The sequence below is a fragment of the Aquarana catesbeiana genome, linkage group LG06 (assembly GCF_042186555.1).
Source record: "Aquarana catesbeiana isolate 2022-GZ linkage group LG06, ASM4218655v1, whole genome shotgun sequence".
NCBI classification, from domain to species: Eukaryota; Metazoa; Chordata; class Amphibia; order Anura; family Ranidae; genus Aquarana; species Aquarana catesbeiana.
Genome location: NC_133329.1, coordinates 326,765,096 through 326,782,078, shown reverse-complemented (window position 1 = coordinate 326,782,078; position 16,983 = coordinate 326,765,096). Strand labels below are relative to the sequence as shown.

At 36.4% G+C, this 16,983-nt stretch overlaps 1 protein-coding gene across 50 annotated transcripts in view; it reads right to left on the bottom strand.

The window, feature by feature from the left end:
* Positions 1-16,983, bottom strand: part of TTN (titin) — a 348,879-nt gene that overhangs the window by 226,108 nt on the left and 105,788 nt on the right. For all 50 annotated transcript variants that reach the window (XM_073633763.1, XM_073633783.1, XM_073633784.1 and 47 more), the window contains exons 42-58: positions 9,771-10,046; positions 8,063-8,626; positions 7,371-7,652; positions 7,000-7,278; positions 4,563-4,841; positions 4,191-4,469; positions 3,801-4,085; positions 3,422-3,700; positions 3,045-3,326; positions 2,666-2,944; positions 2,292-2,570; positions 1,919-2,197; positions 1,530-1,817; positions 1,156-1,434; positions 785-1,066; positions 414-692; positions 35-313 (exon numbers count right to left, since the gene is read on the bottom strand). In XM_073633763.1, the coding sequence (XP_073489864.1) occupies positions 35-313; positions 414-692; positions 785-1,066; positions 1,156-1,434; positions 1,530-1,817; positions 1,919-2,197; positions 2,292-2,570; positions 2,666-2,944; positions 3,045-3,326; positions 3,422-3,700; positions 3,801-4,085; positions 4,191-4,469; positions 4,563-4,841; positions 7,000-7,278; positions 7,371-7,652; positions 8,063-8,626; positions 9,771-10,046 (5,049 nt within the window). The remainder of the gene's footprint in view (positions 1-34; positions 314-413; positions 693-784; positions 1,067-1,155; positions 1,435-1,529; positions 1,818-1,918; positions 2,198-2,291; positions 2,571-2,665; positions 2,945-3,044; positions 3,327-3,421; positions 3,701-3,800; positions 4,086-4,190; positions 4,470-4,562; positions 4,842-6,999; positions 7,279-7,370; positions 7,653-8,062; positions 8,627-9,770; positions 10,047-16,983) is intronic.

The window sequence follows — 16,983 nt, the reverse complement described above, 5'->3', positions numbered from 1 at the left end:
AGTAATATGTGATATTTAATAGCCTAGCACTAACCTTGAGCTATAAGAGAGGCAAAACATTTTTCTGTGCCTGATTCATTGGAAGCTTGGCAAGTATATCTACCAGTATGACTGACATCAACAGTCCTGATATAGAGAGTAGCAATGTTGTTCTCAAAGGTAATTTGGGTATTGTTATCTTGCTCTACAACTTTATCTCCTTTTATCCAAGACACTGTTATAGGGTCAGAACCTGCTATAGCACATTGAAAAACAGCAGCGCTTCCAAGGATTGTGGTAGCATTTTCTATCTTCTGGACAAAGGTTGGGGGATCTAAATAAAACAAAGCCATTAAAATGTGGTTCAAATTAGTTCTCTAGTTATAGAGAAATAAAGAAATAGAGAATAACCTATGGTATTTTTTGCAACTAACCTTTCAAATGTACTGAAGCACTGCAATAACAGCCTCCAGCTTCGTTTGATATTGTACACTGGTATTCACCAGCATCTGAATAGTCAACATTGAAAATGTGCAGCTCAAATACTGATTCCTTTTGAACCGATGAGTACTTTTTACCACTCCGAATCTCCTTTTTGTTCTTTGAAAAAGTTACATCGAATGGTGGTGTGCCCAGAACTTCACAGAATAACTTCACATCAGAAGCTTTCACTACTTCAACTGGCTCAAATACAGTTTTAAAAGTGGGGGCCTCTACAATTTAACAAATAGAGTGACTTATTAAAAATTAGAAAACATATAAACTATTGATAAAAGTATTAAATATATAAGGACTAATAACTAACCTTTTACTTTAACATCAATGCTGCAGCTCTCACTACCTGCCTCATTGGTGGCCTCACAAACATATATTCCAGTGTCTTCAATAGTAGAATTGATAATATCAAGAGTAGCTATTCCATCTACAAATGAAATACCGTATCTGCCACTTGTCATAATGTCATTTCCATCCAAGTACCAAGTAACCTTGATTTCAGGTGTGCCAGTTATTTGACACTGGAAAGTTGTTGACTCTCCTTTCCTTAACAACAAGATTGGGCTTGGCTTCTTAACAAACCATGGGGGCTCTAAATATAGATAAAATATTTAGGTTTATATCAATAACATTCTAAAATAAGATGAACTAGGCTTAGGTATGATAGAAAAGAATGCAAACCTTTTACAAACAGCTTTGCTTTACAAGTTGCTGTGCCAACATCATTGCTAGCTTGAACTGTGTAACTTCCAGAATCAGCAACTTTAGCCGATAACAGTTCAAGGATACTTGAAGATTCATCCTTCCAAACTGATCGATTTGCTCCTGAAAGGAGTTCCTTGCTATCCTTAAACCATTTGATTACCATTGGAGTGGTGCCATTCAAAACAGTTTTAAACTGAACTCTAGACCCTGGTAGAGTGTCTTGTGACTGAGGCTTTTCAATAAAATATGGAGGTTCTAAAATAAGTAAATAAGAAATTGTTAAACAAAAGTTTTGCTAAATTTGTTAAATAAGGGGCTCTGTCTGAAATGAAATAATAAGGAATGCAAACCTTTCACAGTTAAATATCCACTGCATTGACTCTTCCCTGCCTTATTTGTGGCAGTGCATGTGTAGGTACCACTGTCTAATCCTTCTAATTCATTGATCTCCATGAATGCTATATTATCGTGGAAGGAATATTTGTGCTTTCCGCTAGGCTGAATTTCTTTGTCATCCTTTAACCATTTCACAGTTATCGGATGTGAGCCAGAAACTATACATTCAAGATTAACAAAAGACCCTTTGACACTGTCCATTTTTTTCAGTTTCTTTGTAAATGATGGTGGGATTATTAGATCTAATTAACACAGAAGAAATAAACACCGAGTTAGTTACAAATTAAATTTGTTCAAAGGGAAAAATATATATAATGAAGGAAAAATATATCTCTATACTAACCTAATACATTGACAGAAGCAGTGCAAGAGCTTCTACCAACATCATTCTGCACCTCAAATGTATACTCTCCGCTATCATTTTTGTCCGCTGAAGCAATTTTCAAAATGGATACATTTTCAGTAAAACTAATTTTATGTTTTGGACCAAATTTTAGCTCTTTTCCATCTTTGAACCATTTGGCGGTGATTTCTTTAGTACCAGAAAATTTACATTGCAATGTCGCAGGGTCACCTTCTGTGACATCGACAGATGCAGCCTTGTCAATAATTGTGGCAGGTTCTGTTGTTAAAGAAGGATAATATAATTTAGAACTTGTTTACAGTTTGGTTGTTTTTTTTAACGTTTTTAAAAGCAGAGAATGAAAGGGACCAACCTTTAACTGCTAGCATTGCAGAGCATCGTTGAACGCCTGCATCATTTTTGGCTTCACATGTATACTTGCCCCCAAGGTTGCTTTTAACAGAAGTTATGTGTAGTGTGGCTACATTGTTTTTAAATATTGCTTTTATGTTTTCATCTTCCATAACTTCATCATTGTCTTTCCACCATGATATGGAGATGGGCTGTGAACCTTTAACAGAACATTGGAAGGCAACCATTCCTCCAATGAGGGAACTAAGATTTTCAATCTTCCTTGTAAAAGTGGGGGGTTCTGACAGATAGATGAAGAGTTGTAAGACAGAATTTACAACTATGCTAAATTTTTAAAACAAAATGTCTTATTACATTTTTTTTGGCGCTACTAACCTTTTAGAGTCACAAGTGAACTACAAAGACAGCTTCCAACGTCGTTAAACACCCTACACTGGAATTCTCCTGTATCCATGGAGTCAAACCTTAGAATGTTGAGGCTTAGTAAATTTTCCTGGAAAAAGGTTTTGTACTTCCTACTACTCCGAATAGGTTTGTTGTCCTTGAACCATGAAACCTCAAATGGAGCTGAGCCTACCAATGCGCCTTCCAAAGTAACATCGGAATCTCTCATTACTTCAATATTTTGAAACTCTTTTACAAAAGATGGAGGTTCTGTATTTTAAGAGAAATGCCTTTCAGTAAATAAAATGTTTTAAAAATAAATAAGAGTATATAAAAGAAGAGTAAAGAAGAAGTAGTGACTTTAACACACCTTTAACTATGACAGTACAGCTGCATGTATCTGTACCAGCCTCATTTTTAGCTTGGCATACATATTCACCAACGTCTTCAAGACTTATGCTATAAATTCTAAGAGCTGCTACAGAGTTCAGGAATGACATACTGCAAACGTCACTTTCTTTAATTTCCTTGTCATTTTTAAACCAGGTAATACTAATAGTTGGTGTTCCAGCTACTTTACATTCAAGTTGTACAGAATCACCCTTTTTGAAAAGCTGTGATGGGTCTAGCTTCTCAACAAATGTTGCTGGCTCTGTAGAATTTAAAAAATAGTTAAAAAAAGAGAAACTTGTGGTAAAAGAGTTAAAGATGGTATGCGTAGCTGTAAAAACAAAGAAGAAGTCAAACCTTTTACAAATAAGTTTGCACTGCATTCCACAGCGCCAGCCTTGTTGCTGACTTTGCAGACATAGTTTCCTGATTCTGATGTTTTAACTGCATAGAGTTCCAAAGAGCTGCTGGTGTTCTCTTTAGCAATGTAGCAAGAACCTCCAGTTTTAAGTTCATCCACACCTTTAAACCATCTTATAGACAGAGGTGGTGTTCCCTTAAAAGTGGTCTTCAGACACACAGTTGATCCTGGCAGGGTATCTTGTGAAACTGATTTGGTTAGGAAGCTTGGAGGTTCTAAATGTATGAAGAACAGATATTGTAAAATTAAAAACCTTAAAGAAGCATTAATGAGTATTGAAACTAAAGGTAGCAGGAAAAGGTTTATGAACCAAACCTTTAACAGAAAGCGTTCCTTTGGATTCCTTGCTTCCTGCAGAATTTGTTGCTTTACACGTATAAATTCCAGCATCACTCAGTTCTAGTCGACTTAGCTCCAAAGAGGCAGTACCTTCCACGAATGATATCTTATACTTGTCTGGAGTAAGTTCTTCCCCATTTTTAAACCATGCAATTTTCATGGGCAAAGAACCAGAGACTTTGCACTCCAATCGACATGGCACATTTATTACATTGTCAATATCTTTCAATGCTTTAGTAAAAGATGGGGCAATAGTTCGATCTGTTTATGATAGAAATATATAGGTTTATCACCAAATTGTTTAACATACTGAAAACTATGCCAACTGTACTAATTCTAATTTCAAGAACTATGTGTTATACTAACCCAATACTGTAAAAGTGATCTTGCAGCTGTTACTACCAACATCATTGGACACCTCAAATGAATATTCTCCACTGTCCTGAATTTCAGCAGAGTAAAACTTCAAGGTGGCAACATTATTTTTAAAACTGATCCTATACTTTTTGCCAGAAGTTATCTCCTTCCCTTGCCTTAGCCATTTAACTTTAAGTTCAGGTGTGCCCGATACGGTGCAATCCAAAGTGGCAGGATCTCCCGAAGTCACTTGGATTAATTCAGCTTTTTCGATTATCTTGGCTGGTTCTAAAATAAAGTTAAATAATGTCATAAACATGTCTCAGCTTACTGGAAATAGTTGTTGATCTGAAAGATATAGTAAAGGAATCACTAACTGACCTTTTACCAATAATTCTCCAAAGCAACTTTGGCTTCCTGCTTCATTTTCAGCCACACAAGTGTATTTTCCAGCACTGTTAACTTGCACACTGCTGATATGAAGAGTGGCAATATTATTGTCAAATGTGATTTTGACTTTATTATCTTCTCTGACAACATCTCTTCCTTTCATCCAAGTTACCGTGATGACCTCAGAGCCTTTTAATATGGCTTGTAGGGAAACATTGTTGCCAACTATAGCAGTGACATTTTCAACCTTCTTCACAAATGATGGTGGTTCTAGTTTGAAAGACAGCAGTAAATCTGAGAATTCCTTCATTTTTAAAAAACTGCTATGGTCACATAAATACTAGTACTTTGTTGACCTTAAAATGTTAGTACTAGTGTTATTTATTGACAGGTGATGTCAGTGCTCAGTTCACCGATTAGAGGGATTAGTCTGCTCTCCTATTAAGTTATGTTTGTGCATTTGCACCCACTCTAAGGAGTTATTGGAATGCTAAGTATTAGCAACATGTCTGATGCAGAAGTGAAATTTAAAATCTCAACTCCATCTAAAGCATTTTTCTGCTTTGGGGAGCGTGGGAACGGTCAATCTCTATCAATTTTTTATTACTGTCTGTGTCACTGCTAAATTTTTCAAGTTGCACACCATACAGTATATGAACTTAAGTAGTATTTGGTGCACAAGACAGATAGTATGATAAACCAACAAGGCAACAACCAACATAGGACACCAGCACACCTTAGTTTTTCATTCATGAGACTATACTGACATATAAGTTACCAGTAAAACGTCAAGGTTTTAAAACTAAAAGGTTGCTTTGCATTTTTACTAGTTATATGCATTCAAATTATTTAATATATGAAGAATGAAGATGTGCTGATGACATACATTTCTATTGGCCAGGGAGAGTTCATCTTACTTTCTGCACCAATAAAAGCCTGATAGAGGCTCCAGCATCACTATTCTCTTTAAAAAAATACCCCTCACCTCCTTCCACAATGATATCATTAGCAGAACAGGCAATAATAGCAAATCTCTCCAGTGAGAACACAGACAGCACAAAAAAAAAAAAGTTTGTGCTATTTCCCCTATCTATCTACTTAAAGACGCCCACTATATACTGCAGCGGGGTGGCTTTTTTGCATGTAACGACATACCTGTACATCATTTTGTGCAATAGATAATGTGGGTGGGTCTGCCAGCCACCCACGATCACTCCCCAGAAAGATAGAATAGCGGTCTGCTGATGTAAACAAGGCAGACTGCCGTTCTGTCAAAGATGAACACAGTGATCTTGTGTTCCTGCTAATCAGGAACACGGATCACTCTTTTCATTTAGTGAGTCCATCCCCCACACAGTTAGAACGCATCCCCTAGGGACACACTTAACCCTTTGATCGCTCCTGGTATTAATCCTTTCCCTGCCAGTGTCATTAGTACAGTAACAGTGCATATTTTTAGCCATTACTAGTAAAACATAAAAATGCCATAAATCTATCCCCTAGTTTGTAGACGCTATAACTTTTGCGCAAACCAATCAATATACACGTATTGGGATTTTTTTAACCAAAAATATGTATCAGAATACATATTGGCCGAAATTGATGAAATTGATGAAGAAATTTGATTTTTTTAAATTTTATTGGATATGTTTTCTAGCAGAAAGTAAAAAATATTGTGTTTTTTTCAAAATTGTCAGTCTTTGTTTCTAGCGCAAAAAATAAAAACCAGAGAGGTGATAAAATACCACCAAAAGAAAGCTTTATTTGTGGGAGAAAAAGGACACCAATTTTATTTGGGTACACCATCACACGACCGTGCAGTTGTCAGTTAAAGAAACGCAGTGCCGTATCACAAAAAAATGACCTGTCATTAAGAGGTAAAACCTTCTGGGGTTGAAGTGGTTAAAATGTAGCTTTAAAAGTCTTGTGCATGTGTCAAAACAGATCCCATGAAGGAGCAAAGATGACCCTGAGCAAGAGGCAATGATATGTCACTGATCATAATGCCCCTAATTTATTTTGCTGATCAAATTCTCTGAAAGAGAAACTATTTTGAATGTAGAAGCACAGTATGTTAAGCAGCAACCCAAGTTTTTCTTATAATAAAACTTTCCAGAATTAGGCAGGTTTGGTTCCTTGAGTTTATAAACTTGACCTATATTTTGACTAAAAATATTTATGTATTAAAGTTCTTGTATAGGCCAGAGGTCAAATTTAGGGCACAGAAAAGGCTTGATGGTTTCACTTCTCAAGTAGTAGATCTGCAACTGCGTATTAGCTGCAGGCGGTAAGATAAGAGATATTAGTAGTTAAAGATACTGAAGATATTGGTTGGTCATTGAAGAGGTATAGAGGTGTTAGAAGCAAAAAGAATCTTTTTTTTTTTCTGAAAGAAGACGATGAAAATGAATACTAGCCCAATACTAACCTTTAAGCCTGTATGATGCACTGCAGTTGCACTTTCCCACTTCATTGGCAACAACACACTCATATTCACCAACATCTGCACTATTAAATGATGAGATTTCCAGACAAGCAAAAGACTTTTGATATATGAGCCTGTACTTTTTACTGCTTCGTATCTGTTTCTTATCTTTGTACCAGCTAATTTCAAAAGGTCCAGTACCAGATACTTCACACTGAAGAGTAGCACTTGATCCTTTAACTATTTCTGCTGGTTCAAGTGTTTTGATGAAAGAAGGAGGCTCTAGAAGAGTATTAGATTATCAAATGATTATTACAGAAACAGAATACATTTATAAATATTATCTAACAACTACGTAGAATCAACAAACAAACCTTTAACAATAATTTCAGAAGTGCAGCTTTCGCAGCCAGCATCATTTAGAGCTTCACAAGTGTAACTTCCACTATCATCAACTTTCATATTTGTGATATCTAATACAGCATCTGAGTTGTTGAAAGCCATTCTAAACATTTCACTTGGTGTAATTGCTGTGTTGTTCTTGTACCAAGTGACATGGATATCAGGCGAACCTTTAATTTTGCACTGTAAATGTGCTGACTCTCCCTGTCTTAACAAATAAGAGGGTTCCACCTTCTTCACAAAAGATGGTGGCTCTATAGAAAAAAAAAAACATTACAAATAGAATAAGCTGAAATAGAAGAAAACGTTTTTTCTTGTTAACAGGTTTTATGAAGAAGATGAAGAAGAAGAAGGTGAGGAAGAAGATGGTTTCTTAGATCTTGCAAAGTTCAGCCATTTGGGCCATAATTTTGTTCAGCCATATAGAACATTCACACTTGCTTAAATAGTATTTGATAAACATCATTCAGTCATACATACATACATAAAGTGTATTGCAGACAAGACAAGTACAAGACAGTTTACAACAAGCTTAATCTAACTTAGTATATGGTATGTTAAAACAAATGTTCTGGGAAAATAAGTTAGCTATTGTGTCCCTTGGTCGCACACTTTTAAAGCTGTGATATGAATGATATGTGTAAGTGTATTTGGTTTTTCTTACCTCGTATTGTAACAACTGAGGAAGAAGAGCTGCTTCCTGCATCATTTGTTGCAGTGCACATGTAATTTCCAGAATCCTTTATCTTAGCCACTGGTATTTCAAGAGAAGCCACTTTGTCTTCAAAATAGATTTTATAATCCTTCCCTGGAAGGAGTTTGTGGCCATCTTTTGTCCAGGCTACTGTTACTTTTCTGTCTTCGTCTACCTGGCACTCAAGGCGAATAGTTTTGTTCACAGCAGAACGCAAAGGTTCCAATTCTTTAATGAAGTGTGGCTTGTCGATAACTATCAGTTCTGCCTGGCAGGTGTCTGTTCCAAACTTGTTAGATGCTTTGCAAGAATAGATGCCTTTGTTGGTAGTGGCAAGATTCAAGAGCTCTAGAACATGCTTGTTGTTTATGGCTGAGACAAGAATGTTCTCTGAAGAGGAGATGGGAAGTCCATCTTTCTGCCATATTGTATCAATAACTGGTGTACCTGATACTGTTGCTTGGAACTTAGCTTTTTTACTCACAAAAGAGGTAACAGACTCTGGTCTAGTTATAAAAGATGGAGGGAAGGCTTCTGCAAAGAAAACAGAGGTTTCAGTATTTCATCAGTATGTGAAAACCACAGAGTTTATGCCAAAAAGTAAGAAACCTACAAATGGAAATTCTAAAATTGCAGTTACAGTATACAGTGTATTATATTAAGATAAAAAGAAGCTGTTCTAAGATGATACACACACACACACTCTCTCTAAAGAAGCCAAACACTTTTGACTCTTTCTTTCTTGAATATTGTGCAAGCATTTTAAGTAATAATAATTATTAAGAATTTAGAAAGTTGGCCAGAACATCATATGATAATGATATCCCAGATAGCAAAGGATAACTCGCCACAAATTTGTGGCAGTGTTGAATTGTAAGTCTTTTTAACTGTCTGCACATTTTCACTGGCAAGCTGTACACTTGCAAAGCACTTAAAGCACAAGTACAAGTTCTAGTTGACACTTTTCCAATTTGTAGCACATTTGCGTGGCAAATCTCTACAGTAGTATGAACAAAGTTGCAGTGGTGAGTCTACAGCAAGAGCTCTGCAAGTCACAGTGACCCCTGTGGTGGGATGACTATTGCACAACATAACTGAACCAGAACTTGCAGCAGACTTGCAGAATGTTTGCAAAGAAATTTGATCTGGAGTCATGCAATGCGGACTTGCTGCAATTGTGCAACAAACAAGCCTGGCAAGTCTAGCAATAGCTTAGCATTTTTAAACTTGCAACTCAATTGCTTGCCAATTTGGGGTGTATTCAGCCACTATTCAGCCACTGCATGGCTTCAAAATGTAATATCAGCAATTGTTACACTGTGAAAGCCAAAAGAACTCGAAATGGAGGCGTCACTAATAAACCTAATTTATGCAACATACCCAAACCATATTTAAGCTTCTAAACTTAACAGTTCAAATTCAGATCCAGATATTCTTTTAACTATCCAAAGGTCTTTTTTTAAGTCTATTAATGAGAAAAACGTTTAAAAAGTAGTAAAGACTGAGATTCAGAAAAAGGATATTTTTTTATCAACCCAAAGAAACCTTTTTCCAGAATATAAATAGCACTCACTTACCTTTATTGTCATGAATATTCCACAGAAATAAATATATACTTAAAAGAAAACATATGTGTAAATGTATGTGTGTTTTTTTCATGTAACTGACATTTACTCACCAGTCACAGTTAAGGTTGCAGTGGTGCTTATGCTACCAAACTCATTGGAAGCTTTGCACGAGTATTCACCACAGTCAACAACTTGTGGTCTAAGGACCTCAAGAGTTGAAAGGTAGTTTGATGTCTTCAGAGAGTATTTTTCACTTTCATAGATTTCCCGTCCAGACTTGAACCACTGGAATCTAACGTTGGGTGCAGGTTCTGTCTCACAGGTAAAAAATGCAGAGTGCCCAACTGCTGCTTCTACAGACTCGAGCCTCCTCTTCAGCACAGGAGCTAAAGACAACAAGGGAGAAAAAAAACTAAGTATATTCTTAGAGGAAATGGTACATTTAAAATAAAACTTTACTTGAAAGTGGAGTGCCTATTTCAGGAAAAGTGAAGGGAAAATGGCTGTGCGGATAAAAGGTAATTGTTAGCAGTTTACATCATATTACATGGGAGCTCCAGTTTAAAGAAGTTTAATCAAATTCTACTGCAAAATGGTGTAAACATGCACAAAAAATGTGGCTTATCAAAAGGAAACACATCAGCTGAAAGTGAAAAGTCATTTTTTTATTATTCCTGCAAGTGGTAACTAATACAAATTTAAAAGAAAACAAATAATTTAAATTTACAGCATGCATTTACCTATTTTAAATGAGGTTGGGAAATGAAAAAAAGCACAGAGAATTAAACACCTTAATAGTGAAGATAAAATGTGCCAATAATATAACTGAGTGGATTTGTGGATATGGGGATGGATATAATAAAATAAGTAAACAGTTAGTACTGACTGTGACTGTATAGCGCAGGGATATGCAATTAGTGGACCTCCAGCTGTTGCAGAACTACAAGTCCCATGAGGTATAGCAAGACTCTGACAGTCACAAAAATGACACTTAAAGGCAGAGCCATGATGGGACTTGTAGTTTTGCAACAGCTGGAGGTCCGCTAATTGCATATCCCTGGTATAGCATAACATTGAGTTATCAAAGGTCTCTATCTCTCCACAAATCAAAAAGAATAAATAAGAGAGGCTGGTAAAAATCGGTTTTAGATGCAAATTCTCTATTGAAATTTGATGTGCGAAATGTCAGTTATTTGGAGGTCTGTCTTATTTTTAGCATAAAACATTTTGTTACTTCAGTCATTAAGGTTACAATATAAAAAAACCTTTGATAAACACAAGTCGAACATACACATACAAAAAATGATATAACATATACTGTAACAGTTAAAAAAAGGGTAGTACATGAAAGGATGATTAGAACAGCAATGGCGTCTACATTTTACTATGTGGTAAAGTGAAGTTAAGTTTAGTGAAATGAAAACGCGTTCTTTTCAAATATCCAGTCTTGCACAGGGGGTTATTTTGTTCTTTATCTCCAACCTAAAATAACGTTGCTGTTTAAAAAAGGAAAGTCCAAAAAAAATGGCTCTGAAAACTTAACCCAGCTGTCTTTTTTACCCACAGTTACATTTTCAGCGTTCAACTCTTCTGGTAGTGTTAAATGCCTGCTTCCCAAGTAAACCACTGTGGTTCTATCTGCTGGCTGTATGTCACTTGCCTTTTAATGGCAAATTTGCTGCAAAAGTAGCAAGTCTCAACATGTTTGTGGTTTTCTTATATTTGATGATTCAAACTTAAAGTCAGTCTTGCTTTTGTCTACTAATGGCAAAATAGAAGTTTCCAAGGTAAATACAATGTTTTTAAAGTTTCCAGCTCACTCAGGTATCCCCCTTTCATGAAAAAATACAAACAGCTCAGCTATAGATTAGATGGGATGGCTTATATTTAAAAGAGTAGAAGGAAAATGTAATAGTATGCTAATAAATCATGGTAATGCACTGACTATTTACATGAGGCGTTAGTCTAATAAAAAGTGTCATTAGATCAACCCTGCAGCATAGGAAAAGGCAACATTCTGAAATTCAATTTGTGGAACAAATTTCAAATGTTTTTTTATTGGCTTGATAAAGAATTTAACATTTTATGAGTTGTCAAGTGTTGCCTTCTCCTGCATTAAAATACTGCGTAATAGTGTTGTTGTTAGCAGAAAAGTGGTAAATTACTATCCCCATAATCCAACCTCTTTTAACAACTGTAAGTTGAGCTGATGTTGTTGATTTGCCAGCGTCATTCAAAGCCTCACAGGTATATTCTCCTTGATGTATATCCATTTGTACTTTGCTGATTACTAATGTATAGGTATCATTATGTTGCAAACACTTGAACTCTATGCCTGAAGACAATAGTCTATCATTAAAGTACCAGTTAACAGTCTTAGCACTTTTTATAACTGTGTTGAAGGTAACACAGTCCCCTTCATTAGCCATATAATCTAATAAACATTGCCTAATTATTGGAGTGGAAGATTCTTTTAAGAGCTCATCCTCGTATATTTCTTCCCGTGTCTCTCTCTTCTTCACTATTTGTACTTGTTCCTGTATAGATACAGCTGAAAATGTAACTTCATCTGTGCAAGCTGCTGCACCAATGTCCTTAATCTCCATATGTGTCATGACAGCACTGGACACTTGATTTGCTATGCTTGGCTGAAATGCTTCTGACTCAGTCTTTACATTGACAGAATTATAGGCATCAGGGAAATTAGGTTTATCTGCTACTGTAGCTGTTGACATTTCCTGTTGTTGTTCTATGGCAATCAAGGCTTTCTCTTGTCTAGTGATGATACTTTCTGGTCTGCTGGCTTCTAATATATGTCTTTCGTCAAATATAACAGCCTGAAAAGCTGTTTTAAGTTCAGTTTTAAGGTCAATGCTTTGTGGATAAACCCTTGGAAGAGACAATGTTACTTCTTCAATGGAAAAATTACTTGTTGTGATGACATAGGTGCATAAGGTGTTCTTAGGTTCTTTGGTTACTTTAATGCTCTTAACATCTATGTTTTGTATGTTCTTCAGTATTTCTGCAGACAAAAGATCTGATTTATTTATCAAGGCAGAATACAAAGCTCTTCTAACATGACCTTTAATTTCTAAATTGAAACTTCTTAGATCTTCTGAGGCAATTAATTGTTCTTTGTGAAGGATAGCTGCATCAATTACATCATGTGAGCTTTGAAGTTCTTTCAGTTGAGTTTTTACTTTTAACATTTCTGTCCCTGGTCGTTCTGAGATGTTCAAATGTTCCTCTGGTATAGCTTGTTTTTCCTCTACAGCTAAGGGCAAACTTACTGACTGACCTTCATGAATTCTTGCTGCATAATCTTGTTGGGCTTCATCTGAAGGAATAACACTTTGTATTGGTATACCATGGTTCTCAATGCATGTTATTTCTACAGGACGAGTTAATTCTTTAGTAATTTGACAAGTATTTATGTCAATATCTGGCACAGAATCAGCATGACCTTCAACAATAGCCCTACTTTCAACTGTAGTACATAGCTTTATAACAGGCTGAAAGTCATCTTTTTGTACTGCAGCCCTTTGTTCCTTCTCTGTTGCAACTAACTCTTCTTTTGGCAATAAAAGAACATCTTTCATTGTGACAGCACATTTGTGTTGTTGACGTTCAACAACAAGCATAGGTTCTACACCTTGAGGTGATATTTGAAGTTCTTTTATACTCTCTCCTGAAAGAATACGTTTGTCTTCAATATGGAGACTACCTTTGTAGAATTTCTCCATTTTGTTTAACGCAGTATTTAAATCTGGTTTTTTGAAAATAATTTCTTTTTCTTTAGGTAACAAAAAGTCTGACTGTAAAGTTTGCATATTTAAAATTGGGGGAGGTTCTTTGGAATAACTCAGATTCACTTCTGCACTGAAACCTTTTATTTTTCCAGTATCTTCACATAAAATAGTACGGCGGTCATCATACAATGAAGACAAAAGAAAGACTGGACTTTTTGTGATATCAGCTTGGTCTTCAGATGGCATAGTAAAAAATATGTTTTCTTCACTTGGTAGATGTGTGTGAGGTTCTACAACTTGCAAGTGCATGACTTGTCTCAGTTCATGATCATACTTAGCTACTTCTTCAGCATCCCTGTCTTGAATAGATAATGCATGTTCACATAGAAACTGATGTTTCTCTTCCAACATCAAACCACTTTTCATGGGGTGATCTTTGATGCGCATAGCATTTTCTTCCTTTGCTTTTTCAAAATTCAAATTCTGTTCTCTAAGCAAAATATGTTGGAAATCTATCACTGGGGTAACCATGTGTTCTAACAAAACCATGTCTGATTTTGAAGCTAGATTCTGCTTTTCCATCTCCAAAAGATGTTGAGCTTCTTCTCCAAGCAACTGCTCTTTTTTGAATTCCTCAATAATCTCCACATTGTGGGTATGTAAAACTTCTTTGGGTTCAGGTGTGGATACTGCTGCAATGGTCTCCTTAACTGAAATTGATGCCGTTGTATCACATGATATTAACTGTTTTTCTTCTGTCATAAATGAAACAGGCCTTGTTTTTTTCTCATGTGTGAGACCTAACTGTAAACTGCATGGGTAGTTATCATTTACTTCTCTTTCTTTATCTGCTAATGTCATTTCTTCAGTGACAGGTACATGAAGGGATTGTGATTTAGGCCCGCCTAATTCTTGAAAAACAGGACTTACAATTTTCCTGACATTCTGCTCACTTACATCTACGAGCTCTGTGATTACTGATGTAGCTAAAGGGATGGACTCATTAGGCTGTGGCTCAAGTTGAACCAACTGTTGTTCTAAATTAATCACTTCCTGTAGTGAATCACCTTCCTCACTGTGTGCAGAGTACTTTGCTTCTGTTCCAATTGTGTACAACATGGCAGAATGCTCTTGTTCAGATTCTCCTGGTAACTTAACAGCATATAGGCGTGTTTCAGTGCTTTCTTGGACAGAGGATTTCTTGTAGGACTTGGTAACTTTCATCTTTGATTCCTTGTCAGCTATACTAGAATTGGGTACAACCTCCAGCTCTGCAGTGCAGGATGTCTTGCCAAGACTGTTGAATGCTTTGCAAGTGTAGAGACCACTGTCTTCTTGTTGGCATTTGTGAATTGTTAAAAAACCTATTCCATCCTGCTTCATGCAAATGATGTGACGCTTCCCAGCCAATATCTGCTTATTATCCCTGAACCACCGAACTTTTGGCTTTGGATTGCCTGTAACTTTATATTCCAAAACTGCTTTATCATTTTGGGTGCAGCAAACAGGATGTAAAGGCTTCACAAAGGTTGGTGCAAGAAGTTGATTATTCTCTTTTGACTGACCACCTAGAGTAAGGGATGTCTCAAGATGTTTGCTGATATCTATACTCTCTCTCTGGATCACTGTGATATATGAACTGCAAATGGTTTGGCCATGCTCATTCATTGCAATGCATGTATACTCTCCCTCACTGCTTTCTTCCACACATGGAATAAGGCAACTGTATTCATCACCATCATTTAGGAATGTGTAAACCTCAGAGGTGCCCAGCTCTTCTCTGTTGTGCCACCAATGGATACTGGGCTTTGGGAAACCACTAACGATAACTGACAATTTGACTGCATCTCCTATTCTAACATCTAGTGATGAAAGCTGCTTTGTGAAAACTGGAATACTAGCTTCCATTTTAAATTCTAATTTGTTTGAATATATTGATGATTCAGGCACAGACTCAAGTGTTCTAGGTTTAGGTTGTAATTGAAGGTCACTGCTGAAGGTTTCTGTTGTGTCTTCCTCAGTAGATAGTACATAAGAGCTAGACACATCTGTGCAAATAAAAACAGTTGGTAATAATATATTAAAATATAACCACCACTGGTTTGTTTAAAGTGGTATTAAACCCCAAACCAAAAATATAATATATTGCAGCTTACCAATCATTAGATGTGGTGGCTGCATTAGTATTCTTTTCTTTGGCTCCCCCCCTCTAATTTCACCTGGTGATCTAGCCAGTAACACACCTCCAGTATTAGTGAGACACAACTCTGGAGGAATGAGAACAGGAGGCATAGCAGACAGCAGCATTGTTGGTCTGGGGGGGTAGATGTATTAGCAGATTTATATACACTAACTAATTGAAGCCAAACTTCAGCTCACACTGAATAATCAATTACAGATAACATTTCTTTCTTTTGGGATAAAGTATTTACATGAATACATAAAAGCTGACCATTTAACCACTCCTGTCGGTGTAATATGGCTTGTCTCATCTATGCAACTGACACATTCTGCTGAAGAATTTGAGCTTTTGAAAACAACAGACTTGTTGGCTGGATCACCAGATGAAAATAGAAGAAGCAAAGTCTAAAAAGAAAACAAATGCTGCCCTCACATTTAATAATTGGTAAGCTGCAAAATAATAAATGTTTGCTTTAATACTGCTGTAAGTCAAGTAGGCTAGTGTAGCCTTTTCATTTGATGAGGAAACAAATTAAACATTAGCATGCTAAACACAATTATTAAATGAAATGTCACAAGGCACTTAAAACAAAGGTCCCAGAAATATTTTTAGTAAAGCGCTTTTTCAAAATGACAAATTACTATCTCATGAAAATAACTAATATGTAAAAAAAGAAAACTATAACATATCAATATCATAAGAGCCCTGTCAATATGTTTTGAAGCAAAACTAAAATGGAGTTTGGAAAAATGAAGGCAGAGAAACATTTAAATATAGAAGATTTTCTAGATGTCTCCTCTTCCATAATCTCTACTGGCCTTTAAGCAATTTTTCTCTGATTGCGCACTGAGCCATGCATGCACAGTTCAGTGTACATTGTTGTATGATTTTGTGCTGGGACAAAGTTATGGCATCCCAGGTCAGCTGATCAAGATGGCAGATGACTTCAAACTTGGAAAAAGACAGCGGGAAGATGAAAGACACAACAATGGAGTGACAAGGGGGAGCGCAGATATTGCTGTGCTGGAGGGGGCACTTTGCAATTTATGTGTGCCATATTGTGCAAATAAAATAATAACATTTGATAATGTTTATTAAAAATTTGTTCAGGAACATGTAAACCTCAGGGTTTCCTCTGGAGAACGATAATAGTGTGAAATCAATTTTTTCTGGACTTATGATACACTGCTTTGAGATTCTAGACACTGGAGCTACACCAGTAGCTCCACATAATGTAAGTACATTGAGTTTAGTTAACTGCTTGCTGACTGGCTCACGCCGATATACGTTGGCAGAAGGGCACGTACAGGCATATTAACGTACCTGTACGTTGCCCTTTAAGAAGCGGTTTGCGCGCGCGCGCACCGCGAGCTCCGTGAGTGTGATAGCCGC